The 19292-nt window shown below is 40.5% G+C and overlaps 1 protein-coding gene across 1 annotated transcript in view; it reads right to left on the minus strand.

Moving 5' to 3' along the window:
- Positions 1-7320: 7320 nt before the first annotated feature.
- Positions 7321-19292, minus strand: part of LOC109031556 (facilitated trehalose transporter Tret1-2 homolog) — a 41661-nt gene continuing 29689 nt past the window's right edge. The window contains exons 4-8 of the mRNA XM_019043135.2: positions 16515-16799; positions 14554-14942; positions 13115-13241; positions 9774-9964; positions 7321-8621 (exon numbers count right to left, since the gene is read on the minus strand). Of these exons, the coding sequence (XP_018898680.2) occupies positions 8304-8621; positions 9774-9964; positions 13115-13241; positions 14554-14942; positions 16515-16799 (1310 nt within the window). The 3' untranslated portion in view covers positions 7321-8303. The remainder of the gene's footprint in view (positions 8622-9773; positions 9965-13114; positions 13242-14553; positions 14943-16514; positions 16800-19292) is intronic.

Genomic DNA, 19292 nt, shown 5'->3' on the forward strand with positions numbered 1-19292 from the left:
TAACAATTGTTTCGATACTGAACATTGCTTCCATTTCCGAAACCTCGGAACTTTTCAAGTAGTTTGAACCATTCTCGAAATGTTTGCAATTTCCGAAATTTGTAGATATTTTTGAAATTTTTTGGCATTATCTTGGAATTTTGGGTTTCCTCGTTAATTTGACCGATTTTTTTTAAAATTCAAATTCGATGATTTTTATAAATTGAATGTTACAGTCTTCGGAGCTAAATCCGGGCGTAATTTTGATCATTTCCCCGGAACTTTTGAAAAAATCGGAATTTTCCTTGGATTTTGGGGACATTGAAAATAATTCTGGAAAAAGTATTTATTTACGAGAAAAAAAATCGGAATTTTCCTTGGATTTTGGGGAAATTGAAAATAATTCTGGAAAAAGTATTTATTTACGAGAAAAATGTTTTCTCTCCTCTGCATTGAGTAGTTGTTACCGCGAGGAATGTTTTCTCTCCCGAGCAACTAGTTGGTGCTTCGGAGAGGAATGCATCCGTTCCTAAGCACTGACTAGTTGCTCAGGAGAGAAAGCATTTCTCTGATTCAAAATAATCCGTGAAAAATGTTGCTAGACTGGGAGGAAACATTTAGATTAGTTCCCTTGATAGAAAATCAAACTGAGTCGGAAATTTTTGAACATAAAGCGAGTGCGGTTCGCATCTTTTGCATTTTGCCGCCGAATTTTAAATCCTGACAAGTTGCAGCAGATGTGTCTGATAGTAGAAGTATTAAAAGTATATCTATCAAGCTCTAGAATGTGAAGAACAAAAAACTAGCTTTGAAAGTTCAATATGAAGGATTGAAGGGATAAATTTCCGCAATCAAATATGATGCAGCCAGTACCGACCTGTGTAAACCCAAAACAAAATTCCCTCCAGGGAAAATTTCGAATAATCTCATTAGCAGAAAGCCTGTATCATTTTTTTTAAATTTTTCTTTGACTCTCAAGTTAATTGCAAAAATGAATTGCTGTAACTGTCGCCCAAAAAGTAGCGAAGTTTCGACCCATGTCAGCTGTTCAGATCACAGAGATTGTTAACGGTTTTTTTTTTTTTTTTTTTTTTTTTTTTTTTTTTTTTTTTAACTTACGATCTTTTAATAATATTCAATCGTAAAAATTCTGCCTGAGGCAGAGTTGCTAAAAGGAATTTCATGAAATTTCTTTTTTCCCCAAGAAATTAAATTTCATGAAATTTCTTTTTGTTCCCCATGAAATTTCTTGAAATTTCCTCATGAAATTTCTTCTTATAATCTTTCACGAAATTTCTTAACTCTGGCCTGAGGTTAAAAAACTAAATCTGGTCTTTCACCGCGAAACCATAGAATGTAAGAAGACGATTTGAGTACACCGTCAATTTATTTAACCTTACTTTTTTCTAAATTCAATATTTGAGCTAAACTATTTCAATATTCCTCGTACAATTCATTCCAATAATAGTATCTACTCTATGCCCTGGTAAAAATTGGCGATAGGAGCTTCGTTTCAAAATACCATAGGCAAACATTTCAAAATCATGAGTTGAATAACGCTGACTCCGCGAGATTAAATATTAGAGCCTAACACAAAGCGGAGCGGCGATGCACTGGCGCCTACAAACCTAACAGGGATACTTCAAGCATTGCGCAATGCGTGCAGTATCCCTGTTAGGTTTGTAGGCGCCAATGCGCGTTTCGCACTCTCTGCCCGCCCGCGCCCGCCGCACACTGTGGTATTTGACCGAAAAACCTGGCCAAAACCTCAATTTTAAATTTTTTTTTAGTGGAAAACCAATGTGATATTCGAAATCTACACTGTTTTTTTACCCTGGTATACATGTATGTACCATTTTTCGAGTGGCTCAATTTCCCGCGAAGAGACCACGAAGTTACCTATTTCTCAGCGATTATTTTGATATGTTTCGGCGCGCTCCTCGTCAATCAGTTTACTTCAACTGTGCGATCATAGGAGGGAAGTTCGGCGATATGCAACACATTCTTAGGGGTATATTCTACACAAGTAACCACAGTATTTTCGAAATTTCTTTGTTTAGTGATTTTCACAGGAGGTTGAAAAGTGATGTAAAAGTAAACGTTTTTTTCGAATTTCAGAGGCCGATATCTTTTTTCTCTCAACTGTTCTCAAGCAGTTTGAGGCGGGATGTTATAGTCCGAAGTGGGTATTTTCAGGTTTTAGGGTTGACAGACTGAGGAAAACTGAGGAAATTGAAATTTTTGACTTTAAAGATGGACTTCTGAGCGATTTTCACAAAAATGAATGGGAAAAATTATGTCGATATGACGCCTGAAATTGTATTTTGCCAACAGCTCTGACCCATTTAGTACCAATTGGGTGATGTTTGGTCACCCAACCTGTTTTTTTGGCCCCTACGCCCTCGAAAGAGGGATTAAAAAAAATAATTTGAAAGCGGATGGGAGGGTCACTTTAAAGTCTTGCAAAAGTGTTTAATCCGTTATCTAACAATCTCTTCGTGCATTATCCTTGAGTGTAGACATATTTATGCCATGATTTACTTTGACGGACAAATTTGAGTCCATGCGGCCCCGGGGATGGGGCTTTAAAAGTGGCCCTCTGGCACCTTGAACTTACGCTTGTGAGGCACATTTGAAGCCTCGTAAAAGTGAGATATGTGGTTTTTTTACAAATTTCTTAGTGAAGTGCCTCACTTTGAGATGTGGGACCATGGGTTAGTAAGGAACCCATCAAAATGAATCTTTTTCACAGGTGCTTCCTGTCCTTACAATGGTTTTTATTATGATAAAACTCATTTTCATCTTATAATTTATCCTCAAATCATCATATGGAGGTCCCGACACTTTCATATTAGGACTAATTTTGATTCAAAACTGTCAAAAATCTAATATCTAGAATGATTCATATTAATTTTTTTGAGAAATGTACAATTACTCCTCAATGTGAGAGATCGGCTGTTTTGTCAAAAATTTTGAAGTGACTTACGCTGTTTAAAAAAAAAAAACCATTGATGAGGTAATAGAAAGTCCTTATTTCGAAAAGTAGACCATAGGTGAAGGAGAAACTCGTCTAAATGCACCGCTTTAGTTAGATAATTTGCGTCCTGTTAAAGGCTTTTTGGAGGGCTTCTTGCACCCTCTTTGGTCTCTCCGCAAATTGTCATATGATGTGTTAGGTGGTTAAATTGTGCATATTATCACTTAAGAAGAAGTACTAATTGTAAAATATTTTTAAAACTCTGCGATATCTGGTGATAAATAGTTTTGGCCAGCTTTTCAGGTCCAATACCACAGTGTGCGCCGCCGCGCCGCAGCGTGCCACGGCGTCTGAAGCAACTATTTCACACCAGATTTATTGCACAGTATCATAAGAAATTGAAGGCGCTCCAACATATTAAGAATGACAGGCATTTTTCAAAAGTACGGAGCTTTCCTCGCAAAATAAATCAAGATACTACGGCACAAAAGAGAGCGGTAGTCCAAAAACTAACTAAGTCGTGGTATCCGTATTTAGTAACGTTTAGTATAAACTTTATCGTCTGGCTGTTGCTTAATCGCCATCGGCTATAAAAGGCTATGAGAAATTGTACAGCCGGCTACAGAAGCTATTGTAAATCTTACAGCCGGCTTTAGGTCTATGGTATTTTGGAACACCGATTCTACTGCCAATTTTTACCAGTTTCATACATCTAAATTCGCGTATTTAATCGCTCTGTAATGCTTGTTCTATCATACAAACCCTGGTAAAAATTGGCGATAGGAGCTGCGTTTCAAAATACCATACACGGAAAAAACGAGCTTAGGGTTGGGACCTACATGTTAGTGCTGGACACTAACGAGGGTTAGATCAAATGGAGCCAGCAAGTCAGAGGAGTGCTGGGCACTAAACAGCTCGAGGCTGGGTCACTAAGGAAGAAGTAGTGTCAAGCCCTAAAGTGACTTTGGAGCGAGCGTAAAATATGAAACGCCTCCGCCTGGGATCGAACTCGGGTTGCGCCGGTGGAAGACCAGCGCGTTACCACCAGGTTATGGTGACTCCGACGTCTCTTGGGTGAATTTACACCTGTTAAGCACAACTACGTCTCGCGGCATCTGATTAGCACTACTCATGTTCAGTGCCCACCTGTACTGCCTTCCGGTGTTGAGCGGTACAGCGCTTAGACGCCAGCCCTCAACTACTCCCCACTAAACGGCCAGTAGTGCTCAACACTAGTCTCGTTTTTTCCGTGTAGGAAATCTTAAAGCCGACTAAAGAAGGCTATTGAAAATTATATAGCTGGCTGTAGAAAGCGGAGAAAATCACATAGTCGGGCTATACGAAGCTATAAAAAAGTATACAGTCGGGCTATACTTAGTTCATATCGCCGGGCTTTACACTTTATCCCCATTGGCTAAAAAAGGCTATAAGAAATTGTGTAGAAATTCGTGTACTTTGGAAATCATTATGTTTGATACGGAACTACCTTAATATTTACAATTCACGCATTATATTTTCCTTTAAAACATTTTTTTATTTATCAATTAAAATGAGAATAATCCATACAGAGTTTGCAAACATTTCAAAATCAAGAGTTGAAAAACGCTGACTCCGCGAGACTAAATATTAGAGCCTAACACAAAGCGGAGCGGCGACGCACTGGCGCCTACAAACCTAACAGGGATACTTCACGCATTGCGCAATGCGTGAAGTATCCCTGTTAGGTTTGAAGGCGCCAATGCGCGTTTCGCGCTCTCTGCCCGCCCGCCGCGCCGCAGCGTGCCAGGGCGTCTGAAGCAACTATTTCACACCAGATTTATTGCACAGTATCATAAGAAATTGAGGGCGCTCCAACATATTAAGAATGACAGGCATCCTTCAAAAGTACGGAGCTTTCCTCGCAAAATAAATCAAGATACTACGGCACAAAAAGAGAGCGATAGTCCAAAAACTAACTAAGTCGTGGTATCCGTATTTAGTAACGTTTAGTATAAACTTTATCGTCTGGCTGTTGCTTAATCGCCATCGGCTATAAAAGGCTATAAGAAATTGTACAGCCGGCTACAGAAGCTATTGTAAATCTTACAGCCGGCTTTAGGTCTATGGTATTTTGGAACATCGATTCTACTGCCAATTTTTACCAGGGTACGCAACATTCGCGATTCACGGCAAGATTTGAACTTGCCCGATTCTACATGTTCATGCCGTCTGGTACCCCTTTGACAATCCGCATATAATCGACGAATGTGAGAGAGATAGACCACAAAACAGCGTATGGACCAAGAAAAGCTGACTCGTTCTCTCCGTTAACCATCGGGCTTTCAGGGGTTCTCATTATAAAGAAATTTAAGAGGCCTTGACGTCGCGAATTCGCACTACCACCGCGGCAAAAGTACGAACCGGAGCCAGTATTTTTGCGACTGTGTGTAAGCTGTAGGCGCTAAACACCCCCTCCCCTACACACTACTAACCTCTCTTCACAGATTACGCTGAACTTTTCAGGAGTGGATGATTGCCGAAGAAAAAAAAATACGATTGATGGGGAAAGTTTTGGCTAGAACTTAACTGTGTTTCATAAAATTTCCCAAAAAGCTCTCCGATTGCCCAATGATCGCGCTAGATTGAATTCATCTGAATGTTGAGTTTCTATCTACTCGTTCTTTCTTTCCAGAGATCAGATATCATCATTTTGTGAGGTACTTTGTCCCAGGTATATAAATCGTGGGTGACACGGTGTTGCGTCTGTATTAATTTATGCATTGAATTTGCATCAACGATGAAAGGAAGGCGCTTTTCACTGTCTTAAGTACTTAAACGTTTCTCTAGGTTTAATATAAGACAGACGTATAGCAACACTAAAAAACATAAATAAAAAATAAATAAATTATCCACTAAAACCATGATATAAACTCATGAAGCAAATGCAGTCATTCGTTGATGAGTATTCGGAAAAACAACTTGCGTTAAAAAAACACAATAGGGCACGAATTTTTCATACAAAAAGTATATTTAATCATCAATACATAGCACTAATTTGCAAACTTGGTTTCTAGATTCAAATCATCAAGATTCAAAATTAATTCCTTAAAAATAAATCAATAGGTAAGTAACTTTTTACAACATTACATTACAATTTACAACGATATAAACAAAAATAAAATCACAAAATATATATGGGATCTCTAAAATTGTGGCTTCAAAAGTATCAGTTTGCACTCTCATGGTGAATTCAGGCATTTTTAAAAATAATTTTATGAGTTGTTTTTGTAGTTCCGTCATATTGGAATTTTGGCCGAGTACTTTGAAAAATCCGAACCGCGGGAATTACTTAGAACTGCATTTTGCAATAGGGAACTATTTTTTATGACTCATTATAGAAAGAACGTATGTGACATTAGTTTACCTACGCAGATAAATGATTTTATGGGTATACCAAATATGTTATTCCCTTATTACAAAATGCAGTCCAAGTCTGAGTAAATCTTTAAATCAGTCTTACATCGAAACAAATTGGTGTACACTTTGTAAAATAGGGGGAAAATCTGTTTGCTATTTAAATTTTTCACTATCTGTTTTTTAAGTAATCCCTGTGACTGTAGTAAAATGAGAAAGGACATTAGGAATGAAAAATATCTGGTACAATAAAAAAAATAAGTCGTTTCCAATAAGTGCAAGTCAGAGCAAGCTCAAAATAAATAATTTTATACAATCAAGTGAGGATTATATGGCAACTTTTAACATTTTTTACCTACATATCACAGAACAGTTAGAGATAAAAACTCATGTAAGTACTTTTAAGTTTATAACTCATTTAAGTTCGACTCTGCTTGCGCTAAAGTCATTAAGAGTTGGTCAAGCTACATCATTGCCAGAGATACTTTTTTTAACATCAGGTATCATTGGTTTTGGGGAAACTACTACAACGAATTTAAAACATGTTAAGAGGTTTTCCCAGAAAAGACTCGGTCGAAAAAACATTTTTATGAAGCAGTTCGTAGAGAATCAATTGGAGTTGTGCATTAACTGACATTTGCTTACATATGCATGCATCTGCATCTAGCAGGTGCATCTGCGTGTACACACAAGTTTTGGAATAGAAAACGCACTTAAAATGTCACATATTATGAACTCTGCCTAAGTGGTCTCATTCGGATGCACGAATGTAAATAATTAATGTGAAATTGGTTCGCAATACAATTGTAGCTTTTACGTTTCATTCAATGAAACATGTTATTCGAAAAGTTTAACTGTACACATAGACCTTCAAAACGAGCTGAGCTCGGTCAAAACTGATAATTAGCTGGTAGGTCATGAAGCATGTCCATCCTATCATTAGTAAAAAAGATCATACAAAAATAGGGGTATTCTTTCTTCCTTCCTTTCGGAAACTAGAATAAATTCATTAACAAAGGCTCTTTACCGTAAAAAATACCAAAAAATATCGTGGATTGAAACTCAACAGAAAAATATATTTTATCCGGAATTCATTTGCAAAAATAATTTCCAAACCTTAATAAAGAGTCGAGAAAAATAATCACCCTCAGAAGAAAAGGCATCTGTCGCAAGATCGATCATGACGAAAGGAGGGATTTCACTTTAACAACTTAAAGACTTACGAATAGTAATTGGAACTCATCAAAAGAGCATTTCAAACTTAACAAATACACTGGTAAAAGGTAACTTTTATTTTTGGAATCAATTATCGTGCGGATTTGATATTTAGACAGGTTGATTCTAAATGTAAGTCAAATATTGTCATATTAAACTCTGCATATCAGATTTTTCTCGACTGAGGATTAACCATAACAAGATCTAGGATCTGCATAGTGTTAGCTCTAACATTATTACAAAAAATTTCGTTCGTTCATCATTTTCTCCCTCAGTGTATAGGAACCACCCATTTTAACCGGTAGGATCGCTCCATACTCCCTGTGTCTTCTTTGTCTATAGCTATCAAATCAATAATCAACCCGCAGAGCTCATAATGAAGTTCGTCATTTCCCGGATGAAGGAACGTAACTCCACTCCAGATTTGCGAAATTAACCCCAAAAATTAATTTATTTTACAAATATGTCTCTGTACAATTTTTATCCAAAATTTCCTGATTTTTACATGAAATTGAAGGAAAAATCACTGAAATAGTCATTCAGAAATGCTTAAAATGTTCCTCGTCAATATGCAATATACAAGGGAAAATTTGGCAACATTGACATGAAGTTACGCTCTTTCGTAAGGAAAGCGACGAATAGAGTTAGGCCCCTTACGTCATAGGAAAGACGATCTGACCTCTCTAGAGAACGTCAGTAAATTCTGCATCTATGGGTTGCACATGATCCCTGATTCTGTTCAGGGCAAGATCTTGCCTTTCTGGGGCTTGAGGATGGTAGGTCGATTGTTATTGTTGTTGACGATGCGGCGTTTGGCATCAGGGGCGAGGGACTCCCTGCGCCCGGAGAAAAAGTCTTCAATCTCCTGGAGGGAGCGACCCTTGGTCTCCGGGAGGCAGGCGTAGAAGTAGACGGTGCCCAGTAAGGAGATGACACCGTAGAAGACGTAAGAGCCAGCCTCAGTGAGCATCTTCTGCATCAGCGGGTAGGACTTGACCGCCACGAACACCATGAAGTGGGAACCGCACGTAGTTAGACCACCGATGATTCCTCGAACCTGCGTAGAAAAATTCGAGGTTATTCATTTACAGACGTGAAAATATTTTTAGATGCTTAATATAAACAAGCATTATACTTGTAGTAATAGGAATTCCTTTCAATTAATAACTAGGAGACCGGATAAAATGTGAAAACACGAAATGTTGTGTAGGCTGATGATAGCCGAATGGCTGAAGAGCTTCCCTACAAATGAAATCTATAATATGTAAGTAGCCAGATTCTTATAAATTCCTCGGTCAGCACAGGTATATGAACCCGGTCTCCTAGTTATTAATTTTTAAATTGTCAAGAGTGTGCGCAAATGGTATTTGCGAGAATCGTGAGCAAATTACCGCATCAGCCTACTGAATCACAAATCAAAACCCCTCTGTGCGATTGTAAAAGTTCTACGGTTAAACAGAGAAAACGCTGACCACATATTGAATCACAAGTTGCATTAAGGAACCAATATTTCTGGCTCATTTTAGAAACAACATAAATGCCATTGGTTTCAGTATGTAGGAAGGTGCTTTTACAGAAGAGCCAGAGATGTTCCTTCTTGCAAAATGTACCTAATCTTATTATCCTGTCTACAAGGCGGAATGGAAAGTATCAATCTGTTAAGGAACTTCATACAGACTAATTCACAGCTGGTGGAGTAAGGTACAAGTTTTTGCCTATCCTCCTATTTGAAGGGACTCCTTTAGCTCATACGCTGTAGTTGACATTTAAATTGGCAGCTTAAACGGTAGGTTAATTGGATTGCATTTTGCAAAAAGCAGGACATCACGAGCATTCAAATGTCGCTAAGATTGCGCAACTTTGTTCACCTTGCAAATATAAACTGACCACCGAAATAAGTTTTATCTTTACTTCCGATAAACTATAAATTCAAGCCAAAAATTACCTTTGTAAGTGTAATTTTTTGCATGATTTCAGTGATTTTATGGCAAAAAATGTAACTTGCACACTCCTAGCGACATTGGAATGCTCTTTGTTCCTTCTTGCGAAATGCAATCCAATTAATTTCACTAAAAAGTGATTTACACATCTGAGGATGAATCCAAAATGGCCTTTGTGTGATCAGAATTTGACGAAAATCCACCGATGAATGGAGAGAAGGAGTGATCGAGGGCAAGTAGCTATTATACTATTTTTCTTATAAACTCACCTTTGCCGGGAAAACTTCTCCAATCATGACCCACGGAACGACGAGGTACCCAATACTGGAGAAAGCCATGAAGGCGAATATGTTGAGCACCGGGAACCACTGGTATTTCGGGGTGACACCGTTACTTATCCAGTCATCTTTGAGCCACATGTAGTAGCCAAGCCCTAACATAGGCACTCCGCACCCAATACCTGGAAAAAATCAAGTAGAAATTGAAAAAAAGGGAGACAAATACAGAACGATCACAGTAATTATGAACGTTCTTGATGCCATAAAAATCTCTAACGAAATAGTCATTCGTGACCAAGATTATGGTACAAAAACTGTTTTCAAAAACATTTAATTCAATTCTAATAATTACTACTAAGTGTTTCAACATGGGAATGTGCAACACGTAGCACTTAGCCTAGGATAAAAAGTCAAAAACTGTTATTTGTGGCATTCAGAGACAACAGTCAAGTTCACAACTGTTAGGCACATGATCACCTCCAACCATACAGCCCCCCCCCCCCCTGCCTAAGGATTTGGCTGAAATAATATCCCTGGAAGACGGTCACAACTGAAAAGAGGGAATCCAAAACCTGTTAAACGCCACCATATTTTGCTAAGATCGTGCAGTTATGTCTCTCAATTAACGGGAATGCAAAGGCCTCAGAATAACAATTGTTTACTGAAAATAAGGTAAAAAATTTAGAAAAATTGTCCAATAAAAAGTCTTAAGAGTGGGAGCGTTTATGTCTCTTAACAGTGGAAAAGACCATCCACGCTCTCAGCGATAACTAGTGGCGCTTACCGGGGCTTGGATTATTTCAACTCCTCAACTGGTCTACATTTTGCAATAAGGAATTGCAATTTCTGGCTCATACACGGCGGATTGCATTTTGCAAAAAGGGACGAAGAGCACTTCAATGTCGCTAAATTTTTACTTTCCAAATATAAACTGATCATCTAGATAAGTTTTTGATTTAATAACATAAACTATAAATCAAAGAAGAAAATTACCTCTGTAAATTCAATTTTTTGCAGGATTTCAGTATATTTATTGCAAAGAATGTAATCTGCAAAATCCTATAGCAGCGTTTTAATGCGATTGGTTCCCTTTTACAAAATGCAATCTGCATAAAAACACTTATTTGCTGAGGGGAACTAATGGTTCATAAGTCGTTTCTATAATGAGCTAGAGATAGTAGTTCCCAACTGCAGAATGTAGTTCAACTGATCAGAGCGGTGTGAACCAGATTTAATTACTTTTTGACAGTGGGATCCAAAAGTGGAGCGAACCCTGGGCGCGTCGGAACAGAAAAGGCGCTTTTGCATCGACCTCGTGCGTTTTCCGGGGCCCGCTGATCAATTAACACCAATTAACACCGCCAGCGGTTTAACACCAATTAAACGATTCGACGCACTCAATTTACGAACTGCATCATGCGGTCATGCCGCTGATGACATGGACACGTTTTACGAAACTCGTGTGACTCATGTCGCACGGTGGATCGAGTCGATAAGAGAGGTCGGACAAAATTTGGAAACTTTAAGAGCTCATAACTCCGTTCATAGAAAATTTTGAAGTTTTGAAAGTGATTATATTGGTTTCGTCGTGAAATTTCCCTTAAGCAGCACCCCTTAACCTTTAAAATCTGGCGGATTAAACATCAAAATTTGCAGTTTAAGTCAAAACTTTCATGTCCGACCTTTCTAATGGAGAATTTGCACACAAAAATAATATCGCCTCATCTGAGAGTGCTTAATGAGCTGAGTTCGCAGTATTTTTCATAATTTTTTTTCTGAAATGGGAAATTGGAGAAAGGTAGACTTGAAAGTGAGAAAATCTGCCGCCTAATGACGTCATTTGGCGGCATTTTCCATTTGAACACATGTATTTCAGCAGATTAGGTTATTTTGTCATACTTCCTCCAATAATTGTCCAATTTAGAAACCAAGGATATCCTCGTGCTCAGTTTTCCTAGCAGTAGCATTTTAAAAATGAAATTTACAAAATTTCAGACACCTGCAAATTCTGTACAGACTCAATCCACTGTGCGGCGTATACCTCCACATGCTCAGCATGCTCTGTAATTATTGATCCCTCCGGCCAAGTGTAATCGCTGAGCGTCGCCCTTGAGTCGTGTTTTCGCCAACATTTAGATCAATGAATACTTATCTCCGTAAATGATGACCGGGAACAGTAGTGAGTGGGAAAAAATTCTCGGACATTTTGTATGGTTAGACCTCGTGATATTAGAGCACCTATATAGGAGGAATTTTTCTGTGTCTGGGCTACTCTCGTATTGGCTTGGAACTCGATGGTCAATGTTAGTGTCCCTTTATACTGAGAGTCAAGACAACCCCCTTCATGCAGTCACAAACGGGAATAAAGATTACATAAAATTGGCAGTTTTTCGTAATCTTTGATCGGCCCATTCTCAAAGTCCTTTCTCCGTTCCTTCTCTCATTTCGTTTGTTCCTTGTCGAACCCGTTATTCCCCGGTCCATTCTTCATTATAATCTTTGCAATCGGTGAAAATGCAATCTTTATTCCAGTTTGTGACATACTGTAAAGGCTAAAATTCGGGAACCAATCAGAAATGGATTTACATTGTCTTGACATAAAGGGACTCTAGCCAATGTAAGTTCTTGAATATTTCCGTGATTTTTCCTCTCTGATGAAGGAAATTCTATGAAAATTTGATGCTGTAAAGTTGGCTCGTGTCTCCTCGAAAAAATAAAGTAGGCGCGGGAAATTTTGAAAAATTGCCATGGAGATACTCGGTCTCGAAATTTGGCCAGCGAAATATCAACCATATCAATTTGAATAGAGCTAGCTACAAAATCACTAAATAAAGTTGCACATGGTCGTGCTTATACTAAAATGAACCATATGGACATGAATTGAATAAAAAAGAACTACGAATGAAATAAATTAAATAAAAAAAAGAACTATGCTTATACATAGGCTTTACGTGCTCATTTGCAGCTAATCCTTTCCAGCTGTTTAAATGCATTACTGCGAAGCAAAATTTTCAGACGACGAAAAATGTTTGATTTGTTCACTATTTTCGCACGGAGTATGTCTTCTGGCCTATCTCCAAATTGAAGGGGGAATAAAAATATGCGGAACCTCTAAACTCCATTCGTGTCAATTCTGCCTTTTTGCTTTAAATCAGAAAATACCACTGTACAAGAAGTTTGAAAAGCAAAGGGGATTGTCTTCTTCTTTTTATTTAGAGGCGCTCGATGCTTTGGAATTATTTAACACAAGAAACATGTATACATTTGAAAATATTGATCGTACGTTTGGTGATGACAATGATGCTGTAAAGTGGGATGGAAGTCTAACTTACTCGAAAGGAATGTAAGCGGCCGTCGTCCAACTCGCCTCATCAGGAGGCATCCAACGATTGTAAATACTAATCGAACTACGCCTAGAATTATGGTTGCAACGTTCTTGTCCCAATCACTGCCGGAATGCTGAAATTATACAAGACAGTGATTAATTGGAGGGATAAGAGGAAAAGATCTTGTGAATACTTTTCTAAGTAGAGCTCAGGTGCATGGTCTAGGAGCCAAGTGTTCGGTAAAGGAAATGCAACATTTTTAGAGCTACCACTATTACTAACTACCGCGACTAACATGTCGCTCTTAGAGAGCTTCCGTGCGCTCTGCGACACCCAACCGCCACCGATAGCAATGCTGCCAGAGCTCCTCTGGCAAATCGCATCTCCTCATTTCCTGCCATTTTTCCTCAATCCACGATTTGGCAGAGCGTCCTCTACATTTTCTGCCAGGGTGGACCCAACCCAGAACCTTCTTAGGCAACCTATCATCATACATCCTTTGCACATGCCTATACCAGACAGGTGAAAATGTCTTACACTATATGCTGTTTTCGACGCTCATGTTTTCACGTGTCCTTTCATTCCGAACTAGACCCTTCCTTGCGACTTTTTTACCTTGAATTTTCCCTTAAAGAGATACGCTGTTTAGTGCAACACTAGTAACCATCGCTGCACTGAGGATTGGCCCGATAAGGCCGAAACGCGTCTGCAGTTGCCTTCCTGAATGGTCGTTACTAGTGTTGCACCAAACAGCGTATCTCTTCGAGGGAAAATTGTGCTCGTGTGTGAGTTTTTTCCCTCTGTATGGAGATTTTCAGCTTTATGCTGATTTTTAACGCATGCTGTAGGCCGATTATTGAAACTGATAGACAAAGACGACAAAAGGGATTTGGAGAAATCCTATTGCTGGAAGCGGGTGGTGGCAATGGACATAGCGACGGTGAAAGTCGGCAATCACATAACTCGTTTGCGGTGTCTGAAAATCTCCGCCTCTACGTCATTTTTTTAAAAGGAGAACAAATTGATATTATTTCTTGAAGTTTTTGCAGAATTTTCTTCGCATTGAGAAGAAAAATCATGACAGTTTTAAAGAATTGCCGTTGAGTAGTTTTCCATTTAAAAAATAAAGTATGACAGGAAGTCTGCGACGTCGCAAACCAAGTTATGCGATTGCCGACTTTCACCGTCGACAGGAAGTAGGTAATGGACTGACTAACGGCAACCCACCAAAGACCCGACAGTTAGTCCATCATTTTCTTCCTTAGTCTATGAGACTCAACCATGCCAACCAATAGGGTCATTCTATACTCCCTATGTCTTCTTTGTCTATCGCTTTGTCTATCAGTTTCAATAATCGGCCCGCAGGCTAAAAAAAAAAAAAAATCCAACTTACAGAAATACATGCATTTGTACCTCGTCAACTGACCCGTTGGCGTTGGGCTTACCTGGAAAACTTCAACGGCGTAGAAGGTGAGGGGGTTGATGCCGCAGAACTGGTAGATGGCGAAGTAGACCATGAGGATGAGGAAGGGCTTGCGGGCGGAGGGGTGGAGGATGGCGCGGAGGGTCTGCTTGGCGGAGCCGGGGGAGCCGGTGGCGTTGGTCTGGGCGAAGGCGACGAGCATGCCCATCTCGTGCTCGACGTCGCAGGTGGCGCCCCGGAGCCGCTGGAGGGAGCGCTTGCTGTCCTCGAAGCGGCCCCGCGACAGGAGCCACGCCGGCGAGTCCGGCAGCAGCAGGCACGCGCCCAGGCTCCCGATCGGCACCAGCGTGTTCAGGAACGCCATCGACGACCACGAGAAGTAGTAGCCCAGGATGTACTCGATCATCACCCCTGAAAACAGTCAATCGGCATTCAGAATAACGTCTTCGTCGATAGAGGTCTATGTTGTTGCCATTATAAGATAGAAAGAACCCTTGGTAAGCAACCCTGGTAAAAATTGGCAGTAGAATCTGTGTTCCAAAATACAATAAACCTACAGCCGACTGTAAGATTTCCAATAGCTTCTATAGCCGGCAACACAATTTCTTATAGCCTTTCATAGCCGATGGCGATTAAGCAACAGCCTGGCGATAAAGTGTATGCTATCCGTTACTAATTACGGATACTAGGACTTAGCGAGTTTTTGGACTACCGCTCTCTTTTTGGGCCATAGTAACTTGATTTATTTTGCGAGGAAAGCTCCGTATTTTTGAAGGATGCCTGCCATTCCTAATATTTTGGAGCGCCTTCAATTTCGTACGATACTGTGCAATACCTCTGGTGTGAAATAGTTGCTTCAAGCGCCGTGGTACGCTGCGGCGCGGCGCGGCGGGCGGGCAGCCAGCGCGAAACGCGCATTGGCGCCTACAAACCTAACAGGGATACTTCACGCATTGCGCAATGCGTGAGGTATCCCTGTTAGGTTTGTGGGCGCCAGTGCGCCGCGCCGCCGCTCCGCTTTGTGTTAGGCTCTAATATTTAATCTCGTGGAGTCAGCGTTGTTCAACTCATGACTTTGAAACGTTTGCACACTCTGTATGGATTATTCTCATTTTAATTGATGAAAACAAATATGTAGTAAAGGAAAATATAATGTGCGTTTTGTAAATATTATGGTGATTCCGTACAAACTTGCGGATTTACAAAGCACACAAATTTCTACACAATTTCAGCAAAGGGGGGGGGGGGGGTTCTAAGGGCCTCCTCCAGAATTTTTTGCATTTTTGAAGCTTCTAATATCGCCACCTTTCGGCCAACGTATCACAAGCGCTATGCTACGTTCAAAAATTTCCGCTGCCATTTTATTTATTTACAGAGAAATTGTTCAACGAAGCTGTCCGAAGATTTCACTAAATTGTCTCTGTGCTGCCGATAAAATTCTGTAAAATTTTCAAACAGATTCAACCAACAGTTTCTCTGTAAAAAAATAAAATGGCGGCGGGAATTTTTAAACGTTGCATGACACTTGTGATACTTTGACGGGGACGTGGGTGACGACATGCTGTTTGTTCGTTTTTTGTGTGTTGCATATATTGTGTGTGTTGTGTGTGTTGTGCGTGTTGTGCGTGATGTGCGTGTTGTGCGTGTTGTGCGTGATGTGCGTGTTGTGCGTGTTGTGCGTGATGTGCGTGGTGTGCGTGTTGTGCGTGTTGTGCGTGTTGTGCGTGTTGTGCGTGTTGTGCGTGTTGTGCGTGTTGTGCGTGTTGTGCGTGCTGTGCGTGTTGTGCGTGTTGTGCAAGTTGTGCGTGTTGTGCGTGTTGTGCGTATTGTGCGTGTTGTGCGTGTTGTGCGTGTTGTGCGTGTTGTGCGTGTTGTGCGTGTTGAGCGTGTTGAGCGTGTTGTGCGTGTTGTGCGTGTTGTGCGTGTTGTGCGTGTTGTGTACTGTAGTTCCGTATTGGAGAATGAAGTGCAACCATCACTCACCTAAGGACACATGGACGGAGGCGAGGGCAGCGAGGATGCCCCTGAGGTGGGGTTGGGTGGCTTCGGCTGTGTAGACCCTAGAGGGGGCTCCGACCATGCCGACCCCGAGGCCGACCAGGAGTCGTCCGACGTACATCCACCAGATATTGGGCGCCATTCCGATGAGGATCCAGCCGATGATCAGGGGAATCTCGGTTACGATCAGCGTCCGCCGACGCCCGATCAGGTCCATCAGGTAACCGCTTAGGATGCACCCGCACGGCGTGCTCACCGAGGACATACTCGCTGTAACACAGATCAACGCCTAAGTCAAATTTGAGCCAAGGGGAAAGGTTAATCGTATCACGGAGAAAAAAACTTCGTGCATGGGACCCGAAGTTGAGGTCATATGGATCTCTGAAGTTTTTTGATCTCACATCCGAAAACTTGAGGTCGAGCTGCCGAAGTTCGGGTCAGACATCGGGGCACTTCGGTATGTACCGCAGTACTTCAGATGTGTGACCCGAACCCTTCGATTTATATCGAAGTACTTCAGATGTCTGACCCAAACTTCGGCAGCTAGACCTCAAGTTTTTAGATACGTGATCCGAAAACTTCAGAGATCCATATGACCTCAACTTTGGGTCCCAATGTTACTCAACCTGAGAAACACAAACCTACGGGATGTCAGAAAGAAAGGAACGACAGAAAGCCGCAAAAATCGCCACACTGAAAGTCTATAATTTGCGTGAAGCTTTATTGTCCCTTTCTATCCATGATAGAGCCCAGGCTATACAGGGTGTACCAAAAGTCCGTCCCACCCCTGCTAACTTTTGAACGAATTGAGCTAGGGTAATGAAATTTTGGGAATGTTCCTATCTCAAAGGGGACCATCTTTTGGGGGGGGGTCAAAATTTTGGTCCCCCCTCAGGGGGGGGGCATGGGGGGCCCCGACTTTTTTTTTCAAATAGCAACCCCTATCTTGTGATACATCATTCAAAAGAACATAAAAAACTAAGAATTTTGGCGCAAACCGCAGATCAATATCTTAATTTTTGACCGAGTTATGATAGGTCAAAGGTCAAATTTGACCTATTTTCAAAAAATCATAACTCCGGTTCAAATTATCGTAAAGAAAAAAATAAAACGGGAAAATCTACCAAATTGTGTCCGCTTTTAAGTAAAAATTGCAGAAATCACATCGCTGTAATTTTAAGGGGGGGGCTCGGACCCCCAAATACGTCAAATCAAAGGTCATTCAATTTTCCCGCGAAAAAAGGCAATTTCCCCTAGATTTGCCTCCACATTATCTCAATAAGGTCAAAATTAGTTTAACATTACGTTGGCAAGTCCCCAAATTTCGGGAAAAGTTAAAAAAAAACGAAATTTAAGGTGATTAAATTTGACCGTTTAAATTTTGTTTTTTTTTAACTTTTCCCGAAATTTGGGGACCTGCCGGCGTAATGTTGAACTAATTTTGACCTTACTGAGATAATGTGGAGGCAAATCTAGGGGAAATTGCCTTTTTCCGCGGGAAAATTGAATGACCTTAAAAGTTAAAAAAAACGAAATTTAATGTGATTAAATTTGACCGTTTAAATTTTGTTTTTTTTTAAACTTTTCCCGAAATTTGGGGACCTGCCAACGTAATGTTGAACTAATTTTGACCTTACTGAGATAATGTGGAGGCAAATCTAGGGGAAATTGCCTTTTTTCGCGGGAAAATTGAATGACCTTTGATTTGACGTATTTGGGGGTCCGAGCCCCCCCTTAAAATTACAGCGATGTGATTTCTGCAATTTTTACTTAAAAGCGGACACAATTTGGTAGATTTTCCCGTTTTATTTTTTTCTTTACGATAATTTGAACCGGAGTTATGATTTTTTGAAAATAGGTCAAATTTGACCTTTGACCTATCATAACTCGGTCAAAAATTAAGATATTGATCTGCGGTTTGCGCCAAAATTCTTAGTTTTTTATGTTCTTTTGAATGATGTATCACAAGATAGGGGTTGCTATTTGAAAAAAAAAGTCGGGGGCCCCCGTGCCCCCCCCCTGAGGGGGGACCAAAATTTTGACCCCCCCCCCCAAAAGATGGTCCCCTTTGAGATAGGAACATTCCCAAAATTTCATTACCCTAGCTCAATTCGTTCAAAAGTTAGCAGGGGTGGGACGGACTTTTGGTACACCCTGTAAACAAAGAGATATATGAATATCCGACGTTTCAACGCCACACAGTGGATCGAGTCAGTAAGAGAGGTCGCGGACATGATTTTTTCGACTAAAACTGCAAATTTTGATGTTTATTTCGTTAACTTTAAAACTATTAGGGGTGCTCCCATAAAGGAAATTTCACAAGAAAACCAGTGGAACTACTTTTAAAACCTCTAAGTTTTGTATACACGGAGGTATGCGTTTTTAAAGTTTCCATGTATTGTCCGATCGCCCCCATCGACTCGACCCACTGTGCGACGTTTCAGCGCCACCGCGTATAAACACACCCATGAGACGGGACGAGGGCATGACGTCACGTGGGCTTCGGTTAATCCTGGTCCGCGAAATGGGTCGTTTACCTGATTTATCAGCCAAGATGAAAATAGGAAGTGCTCCGAAGCAGATGCTCTCAAGGACTGATAAGCGCCAGCACAATAAAAACGCACTCGGCGCGTGGCTGCCAAGCTGATGCCATGATATTGTCGCAGCGTGACATCTGCTAATGCATGACGACAATAAAATTGAATCCGCTCGCGCAAAAACCATCAAACGAACATAGTGTTTAAGAACGATTTGTTGCAATTC

The sequence above is a fragment of the Bemisia tabaci genome, chromosome 4 (genome assembly GCF_918797505.1).
Source record: "Bemisia tabaci chromosome 4, PGI_BMITA_v3".
NCBI classification, from domain to species: domain Eukaryota; kingdom Metazoa; phylum Arthropoda; class Insecta; order Hemiptera; family Aleyrodidae; genus Bemisia; species Bemisia tabaci.